General features: G+C 42.9%; 1 protein-coding gene across 3 annotated transcripts in view; it reads right to left on the bottom strand.

The window, feature by feature from the left end:
* Positions 1-4,141: 4,141 nt before the first annotated feature.
* The window catches only part of Fancl (E3 ubiquitin-protein ligase Fancl), a 68,043-nt gene continuing 56,361 nt past the window's right edge, over positions 4,142-15,823 (bottom strand). Inside the window, exons 1-13 of one of the 3 annotated variants that reach the window (XM_089561095.1) lie at positions 13,283-13,481; positions 12,974-13,138; positions 12,824-12,880; positions 12,419-12,519; positions 11,652-11,748; positions 11,024-11,089; positions 10,559-10,712; positions 9,921-10,004; positions 9,055-9,100; positions 8,843-8,927; positions 7,371-7,487; positions 5,796-5,867; positions 4,142-4,193 (exon numbers count right to left, since the gene is read on the bottom strand). In XM_089561095.1, coding sequence (XP_089417221.1) covers positions 4,173-4,193; positions 5,796-5,867; positions 7,371-7,487; positions 8,843-8,927; positions 9,055-9,100; positions 9,921-10,004; positions 10,559-10,712; positions 11,024-11,089; positions 11,652-11,748; positions 12,419-12,519; positions 12,824-12,880; positions 12,974-13,138; positions 13,283-13,414 — 1,197 coding nt within the window. In that variant the 5' untranslated portion in view covers positions 13,415-13,481 and the 3' untranslated portion in view covers positions 4,142-4,172. Of the gene's footprint in view, positions 4,194-5,795; positions 5,868-7,370; positions 7,488-8,842; positions 8,928-9,054; positions 9,101-9,920; positions 10,005-10,558; positions 10,713-11,023; positions 11,090-11,651; positions 11,749-12,418; positions 12,520-12,823; positions 12,881-12,973; positions 13,139-13,282; positions 13,482-15,823 lie in introns of those variants that run through there. The other 2 variants (XM_089561096.1, XM_089561097.1) reach the window with 2 other exon arrangements.

The following is a 15,823-nucleotide window of genomic DNA, read 5'->3' on the forward strand; positions in this document are numbered from 1 at the left end:
ATGGCCGATTTCCCAAATTAAATCGAATTAACGTCCGGCTCCCGCTCCTTTTTTTTTTTTTAATTCTGCCTCGTACGGTGGGCGGAGTCGACCAACGCGTGAAGTTCCTTTCAGCCAGCTCCGTGGAGGCTTTGCTTTCGCTTTCTTTTGTTTTTTAGGTTTCCATGAATAAATATTTTCATTCGCAGATAATATAGCCGCAAAATAAGCCCACAGAAATAAAAATACACGTGGACTATTTGCTACTACGGACTACTACGTATTACTCCGCCGATGGCAGAGCGGCAAGCCGCCACGGGACTGGGTGAAAGGCACTCCACGCGTTGGTCGACTCCGCCCATCGTACGAGGGAGAGTTAAAAAAAAAGGGCGGGAGCCGGACGTTAATTCGATTTAATTTGGGAAATCGGCCATACAGGGCAATAAGTTTCAGTTTCTAAGAATGCTAGGAACGTGTAGATCGAGTTCCCGCGGCATAAAGACAAGTTCAGATTCCTCTTCAGTGCACCTTTAATGTCTTTACATGGTTGGTGCTCAAATAAAAGCAAATTTGGTCCTAAGGTGCGAAACGAGTGTTCCCTTTTATGCTGTTTGTACCTGTGCGTATAGATGCTGTCGTTACTGTGATGACACCGCAGGTTATTGTGCGCTTTTGCATGGCCCATAGTAAAGGCTCAAGACCTGAATCTCGCCCACATTTTATAGCTTTGTGCTATGCCTTAGTTGAGCAGAGTTTTCAGATGCAGACTTAAAGGAGTATAAACACCTAATTTTGGTGGCATGTTTTTTCTCTACAATGATGCAGAAGACACTACTATGAATGAATCACCGCATGGTATTTGCCTACGACCGCTGATTAATTTATAATGGAATTTTTCTGTCGTGCTGTTTTGGTTTCGGCTTCAACAGTCGAATGATGTCTGTGATGTCAGTGTGTGCTTACAGGTCACGTGAGGCATGCAAAAACTGCAATATAATCGCTTCTACATTCGTTGTCATTCGGTGAATTAAAAGTGAATTATAACGTCACAGTCATCGTTCAGCTGTTGAAACCGAAATCGAAACGGCACGAGAAAGAAATTCAATTCTAGATGATTTAGCTGTCGTAGGAGAATACCACGTGATAACCCATGTATGATAATGCCTTACGCATCAATACAAAGAAGAAAACACACACCCAAAAGTTAGGTGTCTATACTCCTTTGACTAAAGAGGCTCTTCTCCTTTTCATACCGGGATACTTTCTACCTGCCTGACCATGCTGTAGAGAACATGACTCGGAGAGAAAAAGCTTCATTTATGGGTAGCGTTACCTGACCTGTTGAGATTTAGAAAAAATGAATTCTGTGTGGCAGATGGTTTTCTGCTGACATTTCTGGTTGTGGGCACACCATTATTGTATTACAAAACAGACAGTACTTTCAGGAAAGTCTTAACTAATTTTTAAACGCAGCATTGATGGCCGAACTTCACGCTTTCAGCATGGCTCACATATCTTCTACTGAGAGCGGCGGCGGATAGTTATGTTAAGCAAAATTAAGACCCTCATATCTTGGTTTTACTGTGACGCTAGCTGCATGATGGACCCTACCAATCCTTTTTGCGTTTCTGTGGGAATTGGAACAGCGATATTGCAGCAATTTTCGCGATGTGTTGGTGCGGTGGACAGTGTTGGGGAGCAAGTTGACATTTTTATTACAGTGCCTGCAGCAAATACAATCCTTGTCGGCCCTTTAAAAAAATGTATAGTTTCCACCTCTGACCCTGAACCTAAGGAGCCAGGGTTCATGTGTAAAAAATTTCATGGTACATAAGCCAAAGGTGACAGCTGCTGTTAGTTCACAGGGACAGAACATTTTTGTTGATGGGTGCTAATTACGTTAACGTTCGCTTCCTATCAAAAGCTGTGAGGGTCTGATTGGATTTGAATTCTTACTCCTGAACTCCAGTGTACACAGGCAGCAGATCTTAATCAGTATGATCACTAGATTTGTACTGTTGGTTTACCAGGACTGTAAACTACGAAATCCACATTTGGCACGACTCTAGCGTTCACCGTCAAATTTTTGCCTCGTATAGGTTGTTGGTGTTTGCCGTGCATTTGAGGTATGTTCTCGGGGTGAGCATTTTGAAGTTGATTTCTGTACACTAGCTTGCTTTTGCGGAAGGAAGATTCACTTCGCATCAAATGATTATCAGCCCAAATCTAACAAACGGTGCTGCTTGGTTGAAATTAACTCTTCCTTTTCTGTACTGGATCTGCTATTCTGATCTCCAGAGTGAATACGTGCAGCCCAGGGGTTCGAGAGATCTTACTTTACTTGATGTGTCTATATGCATAGTAGCTTGTCGCGTTGTTTTTTCATCACGCCCTGTATATTTTTCTTTAACATGCGACCCCCGCATGTTTGTACGCTGCAGACTTTTGTTCTTGGAACTGCGCTGCAAAACGACGCTGTTCTGTCAACCGAACAAGGCAGCTAGTGCGTAGTGAAGTGACGACGCAATAGATGGCCGCGGAGTTGTCGGCCAGCGTGTAGTTACACGACGCGTTGATGAAGCGTTTATTTTTTTATGCATAGGGTTACACCACGACATGGCAGCCACCTTAAACAAGCAATACCCGTTGCATTCCATCAGATTGTGATCAGAGTTTGCACTCAAATCCAGTCTATATTCTAATGAGTGTATCATCACTGGGCACCGTGCTTAGTATGTTGTGTTGGCAGTGCAGTGGAAAACACATTAACTATAGGTGCACTCCTTGCTGAAATTCATCGTGGCATTTCTAATGTGTCGGCAGTATCAGTTAAAAGGGGGGACATGGGTCTTGAAACCGCAGTATCTGTTTGGAAGTTGATGACACCATTGTGACTCTGTTCCTTTTTTTTTTAGTTCTTAACACACGATCATTGTTTAGGGCCTCCCAACGTGTGGTACTTTGGAGAATTTTTATTAAAATGAACTTAGCCTAAATGCAATTTAGAAGCGATATGCTTTTGAAAAGAAAAAAAGCTGCCCCAAAGTACTTCAATACCGACAGTTGGTTGTGTATACCAGTCTGCTATGAATGAGATGCTCAGAATGCCTTTGTGATTTGAAGTTATTAGCGATTTTATGCCGTTTTAAAGTTGTTCAGATTGCAGCCATCGTGGATCAAAGCAGAATAAAAATTCTTGATGCATGAATTTCAAAGTCCAATTCCAACACCTCAGAATTAAAATTATTCTGCACTCTTTTGGACAATATAGACTGCTAATTAGCACAAGGCCAGAACTTATGTTTGCAAAGGCTTTTACATGGACTTTAGGCAAAAGCCAGGTCACATAATAAAATTCATAGTTTAATTTAGATAAAGTACCGGCCCGTACAGTCAGCAGCATTGCAAGAAAAAATAAAAATAGAATTTGAAAACACTGTTCTGAAATATTTTAAAAATCATTTCTGTGGTCTCGAAGGCCCATGCCTCCCCTTAATATGCGGTGCAGAATGTGGCGTCTAACACTTCTTTTATGTAGCCTGGACTTACCCAACATTTGTCGCACCGTTTTGATAACAACACTGTCTCGTAGCCCACTAGTGCTTGGTTTGTAGCGTGCTGTAAAACGTGCTAGTTGTGCATACCATGTCTTTTGTGCAGTGTTCAAGAATGTGAACAAAAAACGTAGTCGCTGGTTTGTGCGTGGAACCCGTTTCTCGCACAGTCTAACAAAGACCTGTGTACAGGGTTCAGCTCATGGTGTACAGGCGATTGATTGTCTTCGCTGTTCGCCCAACTTGGTGTCGGTTCTTTTCCAGTCCTCCTCGTCCAAAGAGCTGTACATAGTCGTGCTTGTGATGTTCTTAATAAATGTCTGTATTTATGGAGTCCCCTGGAAGGGATTTGTATGTTTTTCTTTTTTGAAATATATCATGTTATGAACATGTGTCCTCTCAACCAAGATTACCTTTTGGAGGGAATGCATTTGTACGTTCATCTGTGCATATTAAGTGTTTAGAAAGGAGTGAACATTTCAAAACGTGATTGTTTTGGCATTGAAAAAAAAAAAAAACTCGTTTCACCAAGTTTGGCGTGTGATAGTCTAAGCTTGACGTGTGTCCTGGAGACCAGTTTTCAGCATTACCCTCAAAATCAGAGTGGATGTGTTTCAAACCATAATTTATTTGTAGTCTTCACATCTTGCACGACATCGGCTGCAAGAAAGAGAAGCAAAACGTTTGTGTCTAAATTGGGGCACACATACTATAACTGCACAGTAAATTGGAACACAAGACGAGGAAAGGAGCTCTGGAAAGCACTTGTTATATAGTTTCTCTCGTGTCTTGTTGCCTGTGTTTTCTGCATTTGCAGCAACAGATTCCTACCTACTCTTTCTACGCTGTGTTGCTCTGCCACTACTCTACACTGAGGATAAATTGAAGTTGGTTTGCAACAATATTTTACCATATTCTAATGCCCAAGACGCTACTTTCATGGAAAATTGAGCATTCAAAAGGTAGAAAAGGCTAAAAAAAGAAAAAAAAAAGTGTTGCTGTCACTGGCTGCTTTCAACAAGTAAACTGTGTGTAGACGTCACAAGTTTGAATCAAGTAGTGCGGAAATTTTAAACTGCGATTTTCACGGCAATAAATTTACCAGGGGTACTTAAGAAACTCGCATGCCAGTAATTCAAAAGAATTGCAATTGCGTTCCAATTCTATTCCTTCGTAGTTGGTGCAGTTGTAAATGCTAGTACCGACTATTACCGGTAAACATTCTCTGTTTTCCTGCCTTTGACGACGTCGCACCGTTGCAACCTCTCGCGAGAGTTGTAACGCAGCCGTTTTTTGGGCAACGCTGGGTTTTCATGTCGATCAGCCGTATAAGGCTGATAAGACATTAATAAGTGCGTCTTTTCCGGCCGAGGAAACATCAATACACCCAGAAAGAGCCATAGAATAGATGTTTACTAGGAACGTAAAATAAATGGAGCTGTCCCCGATGTCCCTTTAAGGGGACTGTAGAAACTACAAGCAAGCAAAAGCATTTTGCTTCGCTTAATGCAGTCGAATAACGGGGTTCTCGCAATTATTCTCCTGTTAGCTCAAAGTAGAAAGTCGGTCTGAGAGGCTTGTATCTAAACAGGTGAAAGTTGTGGGGCTAGCTGGCGATTCATTGTTTTCTTGATCTATTAGGTTCCTGTTTTTTCCTATAGTCGTGAATGCACATGCGCTCAGTACGTTCATTCCTTATAAACATAACCTGTCTGCTTTAGTAAAAATAGTTGGAGTCAGTGCAGTGCTCATCCTGTCAAGTTCTTTCTGTGTCCTTGTCTTGTAGCGCTCGATTACTGTTTAAAGTAAAGAAATGAAGTTGTGCTCCATTAGTAGTTTATATCTAGTGTGATGTCGTGGAGCTGCACTCTATGCCAGTGTTAGCCACTCCTAACAACTTGTGAACATTGCAGACTTTTTCTTTTTTTCATTTCAGTGATGGTTTCATCCTTTGTACTCGGTTATCTACATGCGTTTTTGAATAGATCGCACTTCTCAGTGTTCTGAGACGACAATTTACTGGAAGGCCCAGCCAATAAGCACGCACTTCTCAAAGTGGTTAGCGTTGAATGCCGACAACCAGTGAGATACCACGGCATAAACTTGACATCTATGCTATTTTCTCTATTCAAAAATACCTTGTTTCTGGTGAAGCTTGCCCATCTGACATCTGTGAAAGCTAATCTAATGATCTCGGATCACATTAAATTGAAGCATGAAGTCTCTTTTAAAGGACAGCTTTGGAGCACTGTGTTGCCTTACCTCGGAGCAGTACGGACATTCTCCAAAAAACATGTTGAAGTTCTGCCTCACAGAGGGCAAGGAGCGCATCCACTGAAAGAAAAAAAAGAAAGAAGGAAAAGAAGTTGACCTGTTGTCCGCAGACATTCAGTACAGCATGTCATAGAATGGTTTAGCTTGACAGCAGATGACTTGGTGCAGTTACACTTCTGCAAAATCTAGACATGCTCGGCTCTGTTCTTTTAACCTCACAGATTGGGTCTGAAGCCGTAACAAACAGTTCGGGGGCAAAAGGCTGATCTACCATTTCCTCTTTGGCGAGACGGAAAAGGTGAATAAAGTGTTTTTACGTAAAGTAAGGCAGAATTCGTACAGGTAATACCACGGGACTTCACACTTGCCTATAGAAAAGCTCGTCATGATGGGGGGACAAGGGTCTTAAAACAGACCTTTTTCTTTGTGGCTAGAATGTCATGAAATTTTGCACACAGATGCGTTTTTCTCTTCTGATTTCAAAAATGTAGTCATAATTGAGCTTGTGGTCTTAGATCAAAAGTTATCTTAAATTCTAGAGTGTAATTAGGTAATTTCTTACGCAGCTTTAATGAACTTTCTCAATGCATTTTGTTGCTTTTAATTACATGAATTGATAGCCAGCAAATTCCCATACCCGATGACATTCTTACATTTTTGGTTTAGGCCACGTATAAATAGCAATTTACAATTAGCTTAACGAGTTGCCGTGTAAAATAGTGTGACCTTTTACTCTCGACATAGTATGTCAGGATGACATGCCTTTAGAGAAAAAGTAAGAATGTCATCGGGTATGGAAACTCTCTGGCTATCAGTTCATGTAAATAAAAGCAACAAATTGCAATGATAAAGTTCATTAAAGCTGCGTAAGAAATTACCTAATTACATTCTGGACTTCGCAAGATCTAAGACCACCAGCTCAATTATGACTGCATATTTGGAATCAGAAGAGAAAAATGCATCTAAAAAAGTTAGTTTTAAGACCCTCGTCCCCCCTTAAAAGCTCACATGACAACACATTCAGCTTCTTCTGCCTTAAACTTAAGTCACTGATGCCATTCATGTTTTTCCTTTGCGTAGAGTGCGTGTAGTTACGTGAATCGCATACTGTTTAACCACTGCTCCCTTCTAGGGCAGAATGAGAAACGACTGCTTGTGAGTGCAATGGATGCCAGATTAGCCACAATGTTTTGAATGGATTTAACGAGGATTTTTTTTTATGGCCACAGCGTAACATTTAGTGTCTGTGGTTCTTGCACAGGCAGTAGACATTTTCAGCAAGCACACAAGCTGGTTGTGAATTTGTTTACACACTGCTGGGACAAATGAAAAGCATGTGCTGCCAAAGTTCCAACTCTGCTGCACAGTTTTGGTTCAATTCCAAAAGACCATGCGCACCCTTGAACACCTTTAGTGAAGGGTTTTTAATACAAGCTTTATGCAATTCTGTCAAAGAATATGCAAAGCATATTCTGCAAAGACATTTCATTCTCTGATTTGCATTGAGCAATAGGCAACAAGCAGTACTCGTATACAAACTCGTATGCAAACAGTACTCCTTACTTCAGCTAGGCAAGACTGGTGAAATGGCTTGTTGCAGCGGGAATTTTGGCACAGCTTGTCAGGAATGTGGCCCTCAAGGAGGTAGGAGTAACAAATGCCACAGGCACAGTCGACATCCTGGAAAATGACCAAGAGACACTGTCAACCATGGTTTTACCCCTTTTTTTCTTCCTTCACAAACCCTTCATACCTTCCTCTACACCAGTGTGACAGAACAGCAATGCTACAAAACCTCGCTTTGCGAGTCTGCCACTTCAGACTACAAATCTTGGAGATCGCAATCCTCACAATCTTCCCTCTCTGAAATCACAACACTCACTGATAGCCACAGCGGTGAATGTTTTCTCATGGAACAAAAGCTCTTGTCTGTCTTTAAGGTTCATGAACTCTGGAGTTAATTGTTGCTGAAGAGGAGAAATAACCGCGAACCTGGACGAAACTAAGACAGGACGATACCTCTCGTCCCGTCTTCCTCTCATTCTGAAGTCTCGTCCAAGTTCGCAGTTATTTCTCCTCTTCAACATGTCAGACCAACTGGCTCAAAGCCTCCCCTTGTTAATTGTTGCTCCACATATGAACATGGTACGGTATGTTAAGACATCAGCTATGAGAGACGCTGTAGCGGAGGGCTCCAGATTAATTTATAGCACCCGGGTTTCTTCAACACGCGCCGACATTACACAGCACAAGGGTGTTTTCTGTATTTTGCCTCCATCGAAATACATTCGCCATGGCCAGGGTTGAAGCCGCAACATTGGGATCGGCAGCCAAAGCCACCAATCCACCACAAGCTGCCGCGGTAACTCAGTGGTTATGGTGCTTGGCTGCTGACCCGAAAGATGCGGGTTTGATCCCGGCCATGTCGGTCGAATTTCGGTGGAGGCGAAATTCTAGAGGCTTGTGTAGTTTGCGATGTTAGTGCACGTTAAAGAACTCCGGGTGGTCGAAATTTCCGGGGCCTTTCACTACTGCGTCCCTCACAGCCTGAGTCGCTTTGGGATGTAAAACCTATTAAACCAAACCAATCCACTGCAGTGGGTCCCACATAAGAATATAGCAATTTACGTAAGCATGTGATTTAGAAGATCGGTAACCAATGGTCCCTCAAGGTAAGATGGCGGATTCCATGAGAAAAAAGCAGTAGGCTGAAGTCGGGTAGGCAAGTGAGGTTAGGAAGTCTGCGGGGATAAGGTGGCCACAGCAGGTGCATGAGGAGGTTAAGATACGAGACAGGCCTTTGTCCTGCGACAGGCTTAACTAGGCAGACAGGTCTTCGTCTTGCAGCGAGCTTAAATAGGTAGAGGATGATAACGATGAGATCGGGAGTTGACTGCATTGCATTTTAGTGAAGGAAAGCACACTGCCTGCATGCTATAGTGTGCTTAAGAAGATTATCAGAGTCAAACTTAGAAAATCTGATTAGCACCTGGAACATGACATAGGCATGACACGAGCATGAACAAGTATCTCACCTCCGGAGGCTCGGCGCAGAGTCTGGAGGGCAACTCCATGCCTAACAGTGACGCCAGGTTTGCAGTTATCGATTCACTGCAATTCCTACATGAAAGGGGAAAAAGGTCAGAATAACTAGACTTCAATATGGTGCTGGTGCGAAGGAATGGGCCGCTTCAGTTTGGCCATTTCGGTGGCAAGCTCGTGAATTCCAGCAAATAATTCCACTCACCATTTGTCCTTGTTTTCTTCCACGGATTCTTCATGGGAGCTCACGGCTGAAACAGAAAGGCAGTTATATTTAAGAGCAGCGAACAAACGTCACAACTGCATCAATATGAAAATGCACATTGTAATGGAGAGCAATGCATAGAGTATGCTACATCATCACCAACCAGGCTGCATCTTGTCAACACCATCAGCCTGACTGCGTACACAGCAGGACAAACATCTCTCTCGTCCACCTGACCCTCTGCCCCCTCCCACCCCCTTGCCCTTTTTTGGAATCCACTCCGTTACCTTAATTAAGGGACCACTGATTATTTTCCCTTCACATTATGTGCCCTGCCTATGGCCATTTCTTCTTCTTGATCTCAGCTAGGATATCATTAATTGGTGTTTTCCCGACCCACACTACTCTCTTCCTGTCTGTTAATGATAACGGTCACCTTACCCCAGGTGGGACAAGGGGCCCATCATTCCAGTCAGTATTTAACATTAATATTTATTCTCTGTAATGCATCGCATACCGTGGACTACATATGGTTACAATACGTGGGACCATATTTTGTAATGAGTCTTTCTCTGATTTATCCTTTGTCTCCGCTATCAGCGGCTGCTACCACTTGTAACGTCAAAAATGATGGCCAAGCAAGCAGTCCGTGTTGATGGCTCTGAGTGATGGCAGAGAAGCAGGTGGGGGAATCTCAGTAAGAATCATTACAAAATATGACCCTCACAACTACATTTTCTTTTCACATGCAATATATATAACTACAATTTCAGGAGAGACAGTGCAATAAGAACTGAGCAACAGCAGTGCGTTAAGTAGTAAACTGTGTCAGTACTAAGTTACTAAGTAATAATTAGTAAGCTTACGTCTGTGAGGACCGCAGAATTCGAGCCTGGGAAACATCCTTGGTGCTCTTGGTTGCACAACTACGGCAACGGAAACATTGTTTCCTAGGCATAAGAAGAAAGAATTTCGTGTCAACACGGCTTGCAGACAACAAGCAGTAGTCCACCAGCATGAAGGTACACAAAATAATGCACAGAATAGTAAATGTCATCATTACTAATATCTTGCTTATTAATGGTACACCAAAGTATATATGTGGGCCTGCCCAAGCCAACAGAGAGCTTGTGAAGCAGTACCCGGCAGTATCCATGGAACACGCAGAATCTATTGATACAGATCAATTTAATTGGTCCTCATTGTTGCACAATCGGACTGGAGTGGATTTGTTTTGCCACAAGGTATCAGAAGAAGGGGAGGGGGCTTTGACACATGCAAAGACAAAACTTGTCAAATTCATCTCGCAGAGAACATATTTCTACAAAAGTGGCAGCTTCATAGCCTTGTTTCTCATCTGTTTGTCACTGTGCAGCTTTGCTTCCAAGAGCTAGGTCAGACCAACCCAAACTTTTGGTACATGAGAACTTAATCCAAATTAACTTATTTGTGCTACCAAACAGGTATGAGCACACAGTGTAGAGAATAGAGGAAAACTTTCTACCTAGGGCTACCCTACGGTAGCAGTCACAGTGTCTTGGACTGGTCGGATCAAGAACCCAGGAGTTTGAGTCCAGGTCGTCCATCACGGCCCAAAAATCTTGAAACTTTTCAACTTCTTCCTTGAACTTGTCATAAACTGCTTTTAGTGTCTGGTCCTGTTAGCAACAAGAACGTCATGGGTGTATCATCACATCTTCACACATGCAATAACACCAACGGGCCTGGACTATGTACACAAATAAGCTTTTCAGTGTCAGCAAAGTTTAATTTTAATGATATCGAAATTTACCATGCCAAAAGCCACTATCAAGTGCCCGAACTGTTATGATTAAGCATCCTTCGAGGGGAAAATTTATTAAAGCATCCACTGGGAAACGAGTACTTGAACATATAAGAGTAACTCAATTGTTTTATATCAATTCTGCCAAGTAGTTTGAGATGTTACAAGATGCCGTAAGTTACCAACACTGTTCCAATAGAACTCTAGCGGAACGGGCAGGTCAGACTCAACCATGGGCTCTTCAACTGGAAACTGAAAAGAAAAAAGTAAACCTAATCAGCACATACTTTGCTTATTTCCTGTTTGTGGAACACTTTTACCCTTACACTATGCAACCCCAGTAGTAGAGAAGTGTTTTGGCATAGAACGGCAAGAAATTTTGTAAAAAATTTTAAGCTGGAGATATAGGAACTGCAGAAAGCAGATTTGGTATGCAAGGCAGTTGCTGAACATGAAAGGTGCATTTGGGATGCTTTCAATTCTACTCTGTAACCAAAAATGAGTGTTAAGAATTTGCTGCTGTAATCATGTGCCGTTAAGTATTGCAACCACACATATATTATGAAAGCGTTGCTTTCATGAGGGAAGGCACAGCTCAAATAAAGCTGAAGATGCTACCATGAGAGAGAGGGCAGTAATCCTTGCAACACTGATCCTTGCATCCTGACAGCTCTCATCGAACATAGCAGAGGTGCTTTAGAAAATGCCGCTCAGAGCCTGTTGAGAATAAACCATTGTCTGCACTATGTTTACTTTTCTCAAACATCTGGAACATTCTGGAATGTTGTGTGCAATGCTGCATAAAAAAGCTTACCGCTTCAGAAAATCGAATCTTCAGTAAATGCTTCCTCTTCTTCTGATCAGTGTGTTTCAAGTGTATTTCATCACCCGACACACTCAGGTGTTCTAGGCTGTACCAAAGAAATGAAAAACCAAATAACATTTGTCATACATCTGAACACTATGCGTGAATTCGGAGAAAAATGAAACAAACCATTTAAACATTTGTATGGTAAAAGTTAATTTTGACATTCATATGTACATGGACCTTCCTACCATCTGCAATTCAAAAGCAAAGTTCCAGCCAAGAACATCTCTTGGCTGCTCATATGAAAATTCTCAGTCTTTAGAAGCAAACAGTAGATGCAAAATTAAGTTACGTGTGTCATTCCTTCATACATTTGTCATTTACGTGTACAAAATTTCCCAAATTTCCTAGAGAAGACCTTAGTATGTTTAGTACATAAATATGTCGCATGACATCTTGTTACTTGTTCATCACTACCTGTTGACAATGTTCATTGCCAGCATATCTGAAAACAAAACTTTGTTTCTATTGGATAAAAGGTGTATGTGAAGGCAAACAGCAGACGCATCTGAATGGATATTCAGGTATTTGAGTTTTCTGAAGTCTACTTCCTTAAATTGCTGCTGTACGCATGCAACTACGGTCCATTTCTGAGAGCCTTGCTTACATATCACACACCTTTTCATACTCTCTCACAGGGTTGAATATTTGACTGCTTTGTTTTCAATTACCAGCTTTATTCGCTTAACGGTAAAATGCAGTCAGACACTCACTTTTCCCATCCGCACTGTTCCAAATCTGCCATTATCCGGCTGAAGACCTCGGGAGCAGGGTCAAATGTCCGATGTTTCTTCCTTGACTGCAGAACGATCTCCTAATATACAATTTAACTGAATTAAATACTTCTCCCAAGTTTTCTTTATTTTGTCGCGAAAATTCCGGTGCTTGTCTGAATGTCAAGCAACACTAGAGATTAAGCAACCTTGGGCATAATACACACAGCTTTTTGAACGTAAAGCCATTTTCTTGATTCATTCGAGCTTAGCCTCACAGGTTACCGCGAATGGCCAGCATATGCCGACCAATCAGATTCGCCACTGCGATCCCTGATAGCCAATCAATGAGATAAGGTTCACTCACCATTAGACTGCAAAGTCAATGAGATAAGAATCACTCACCATCAGATTGCAAAACTCCATCAGAAAGTGGCTGGCTGACTTGCATTTCGAGAATAGCTGAAAAATTTCGCAGCATTGAGCAGAACTGAAGTTCTCAGCTAAAGCGCTGAGCAGGCGGCGACGATTAATATAAAAATACTGAATACAAACCTCGTCAAAGTTTTTACCCGACGAAATTATGAGTTGATGTAGGTCCCAATCGCCGCTCAAGCAATAGGTGTCCGGATTATGGACGTCGCCGACGCTTAGATGGACAAAGAAGTCTTCATCCTGCCGACAGAACGAATGAATAAGCGACCGAGTGGCTGTGAAAGTCTGTCACAGAAGGAAGCAAATGAATAAGAATAATTAAGAGCACTGTTCATAATGTAAAAATAACGATTCTAGTAGAGCGAATCCTGAACATTTTTTTCGGCATAGCTACCTATAAAAATATTTCCTTTTTTAACAAACACTTGCCAGTATTTTTAGGAATCCCTTGTATTCGGTGCAGCTTTCGTTCATCGGAATCATCAAAGGGAAACGCTTCAAAATCTCGCTGTCTAAGCGATCACATTCGACACCGTCCATCACATCTCTGTGCGCGGCCATTTTCAAACAAGAGTATGTGATGATGATGATAACAGCGGCACAGTGTGGCTGTCTCGCGGTGCTGCTTTCTGTTAAAATTCAAGACAAGAGTGAAATTTCATCCACACACTGAAAAATGTCGCGAATGCCTCGCGCTAAAGGCGACAAAAAGCTTTTTCGCATCTTCAATTCAAGTACAAAATATCCAATTCACATTTTGTTTTTCAGCGCCTCTCGGCGCTCATTTTTATGGTCCGTTAGTAACGAAACTTGGGGTCCGGGAAAAGTGGTCCACGAAACCCACAGTGACATCATTTGAGTGATGAGTCAGTCCAAACCCACATTCAGATCAAGATCTGAGTCATGAGTTAGTTCTAACTCATATTCAGATCATTATTTGAGTCATGAGTCCGGGCTCAGGCTCAAATAATGGTGTTTTTTTTCGCGATGGTGGTGTGGCTGTTTTTTATGCGAAGCATATTACTCGCACAACCGAGCTCTTCCTTGCTGCGCCGCGCACGGCCGCGTAGCTACCATAGAGAAACATACTTACGTAAAGAGCGGACACTCAAGCTGTTTCGCGGCCGAGCAAAAAAGGGTCTGACCACCCGCCAGGCGGCCTATGTTGCTTCCACTCTGCTTCAAAGGTCGACAGCTTATCACACGTCCATTGGGTTGTATCTAAGCGGTCCGTATCCATATATCGCGTGTTGCGTAAATCAGAGAACATCGAAAAAAAATCTCTCGGCGTAACCGCACGTTTGTTCGGGCTCAAATTTTGCACAGAGGTTGCATTGAGTGATCAGTTTAGTTTTTTATTACATTTAGGTGGGGTACTCGCCTGATTCGGTCAGAATTATTTGAAAATCTCCATCGTCTGCAGCGACGGAGAACCAAAACGGAAAGATTCGCTGCAATGTTACTCGTGGCGCCATCTAGCACCCACCGGAGAAACGAGCCCTCTACCGAGGAGTGTAGGGGGCAGCGCAGTTTATTTAAAAGAACTTTCTTGACCACGTTATTACTGTTATACATAGAAAACATTCTTTGCACAAAGTTTCCGTAATTTCAACGAGTTCGGTTTTTGTCTGTCGCAATAAAGCGTTTACAACTTCGTTTCGCGTCGTCTGCTTTCGTTTTTCTGTCACCGGCGGCAGCTGTGCTAAGTTGGTGCGCGAATTATCTTTGCTTGGTTCTCTCTGCTGCAAAGAAGCACATGACACAACTCCTGTTCGCACAGGTGACGTTTTGGATGAGAAACCCGTAGAGCGTATGTGCAATAGTTTTTTGTTCGTGACGTGGTGCCATCGGCTTTACGATAACTTCTTTCTTGTTGCTCTTTGTATCATGATGTATTCTATAAAATGTGTGTGTTATCAAGTATTTTTTTTTCTGTACTGTTCAAAATTGTAACGCGAAAAAATAAACTCTGTGTGAAACCATTCCCTTCTATGTCTGCAACTGAAAGAGGCGACTCAATGACGGCACAAAATTAAGAACAGCTCTGATTGCATTATTTCAACCTGCATAAACTAATTCAGCTTGTGTAGGTTCGTCGAGAAGCTTGGTGTATTTCAAGTGAAAGTTTGCGATGCGAGTGTTCATCACGTTTATATGTATGGCATGGTTAGAAATGAAATATTAAAGCCCTGGGGCTGCACCTAGAAGATGTAGTTGAATATTTCAATAGCCAAACGTAAATCAGAATCGAAAGCATTGCTATCGAAACCGGAACTGAAGCAAAGTTGACGCGCGGGCTTAACATCTCGGAGGACGAACATAGCAGTCTGACCCCCCCCCCCCCCCCCCCCCCCGACGAAACTGAAACCAACGTTGACTGAAATCGAGCCGCGGCAACGTTGGACGCGGTCGCCTAAAATCTCGGAGGACGAAATCAGCGGTCTGACCACCCGCTCGGGGCGCTGGCGGCAGTGTAGAAGCTCGGCCGCAGGGCCCTATGGGAGTGTCCGCTCTTTACGTAAGTATGTTTCTCTATGTAGCTACCACTTGACCTTCATCGGCGCACCACGTGACATGACGTCACAACAGCTGTGAAAGCTGGGGCCTCGTGCGCTCGCTTGCGGACGCGCAGCCTCCGCCGGCGGCCTAACTCCCGCTCCTACCGCTAGGAGATACTGACGTCACGCAAAAGGCGACGCACTGGTTGAGTCAATTGAGCAGCGAGATGTCGGCCAGGGAGAGGGCGGCTCGCCAGACCGCAAAACTATGCTTCGCATCCTAGGCTTAACCATAAGCTAGCTAAGCCAGGCCATTTTTTTTTTATGCGAAGCATACTGCTTTAGCTACCACTTCAGCCCTTCACCGTGGTTATGCGCCTCCAAATCACGTGATACATGACGTCACACCACGTGACACGATGACGTCACGACAGTAGAGAAACGGGGGCCCACCTCGCGCCGTCGCTGTGGT

Source organism: Amblyomma mixtum, chromosome 9 (genome assembly GCF_055824585.1).
Source record: "Amblyomma mixtum isolate Tamu chromosome 9, ASM5582458v1, whole genome shotgun sequence".
NCBI classification, from domain to species: domain Eukaryota; kingdom Metazoa; phylum Arthropoda; class Arachnida; order Ixodida; family Ixodidae; genus Amblyomma; species Amblyomma mixtum.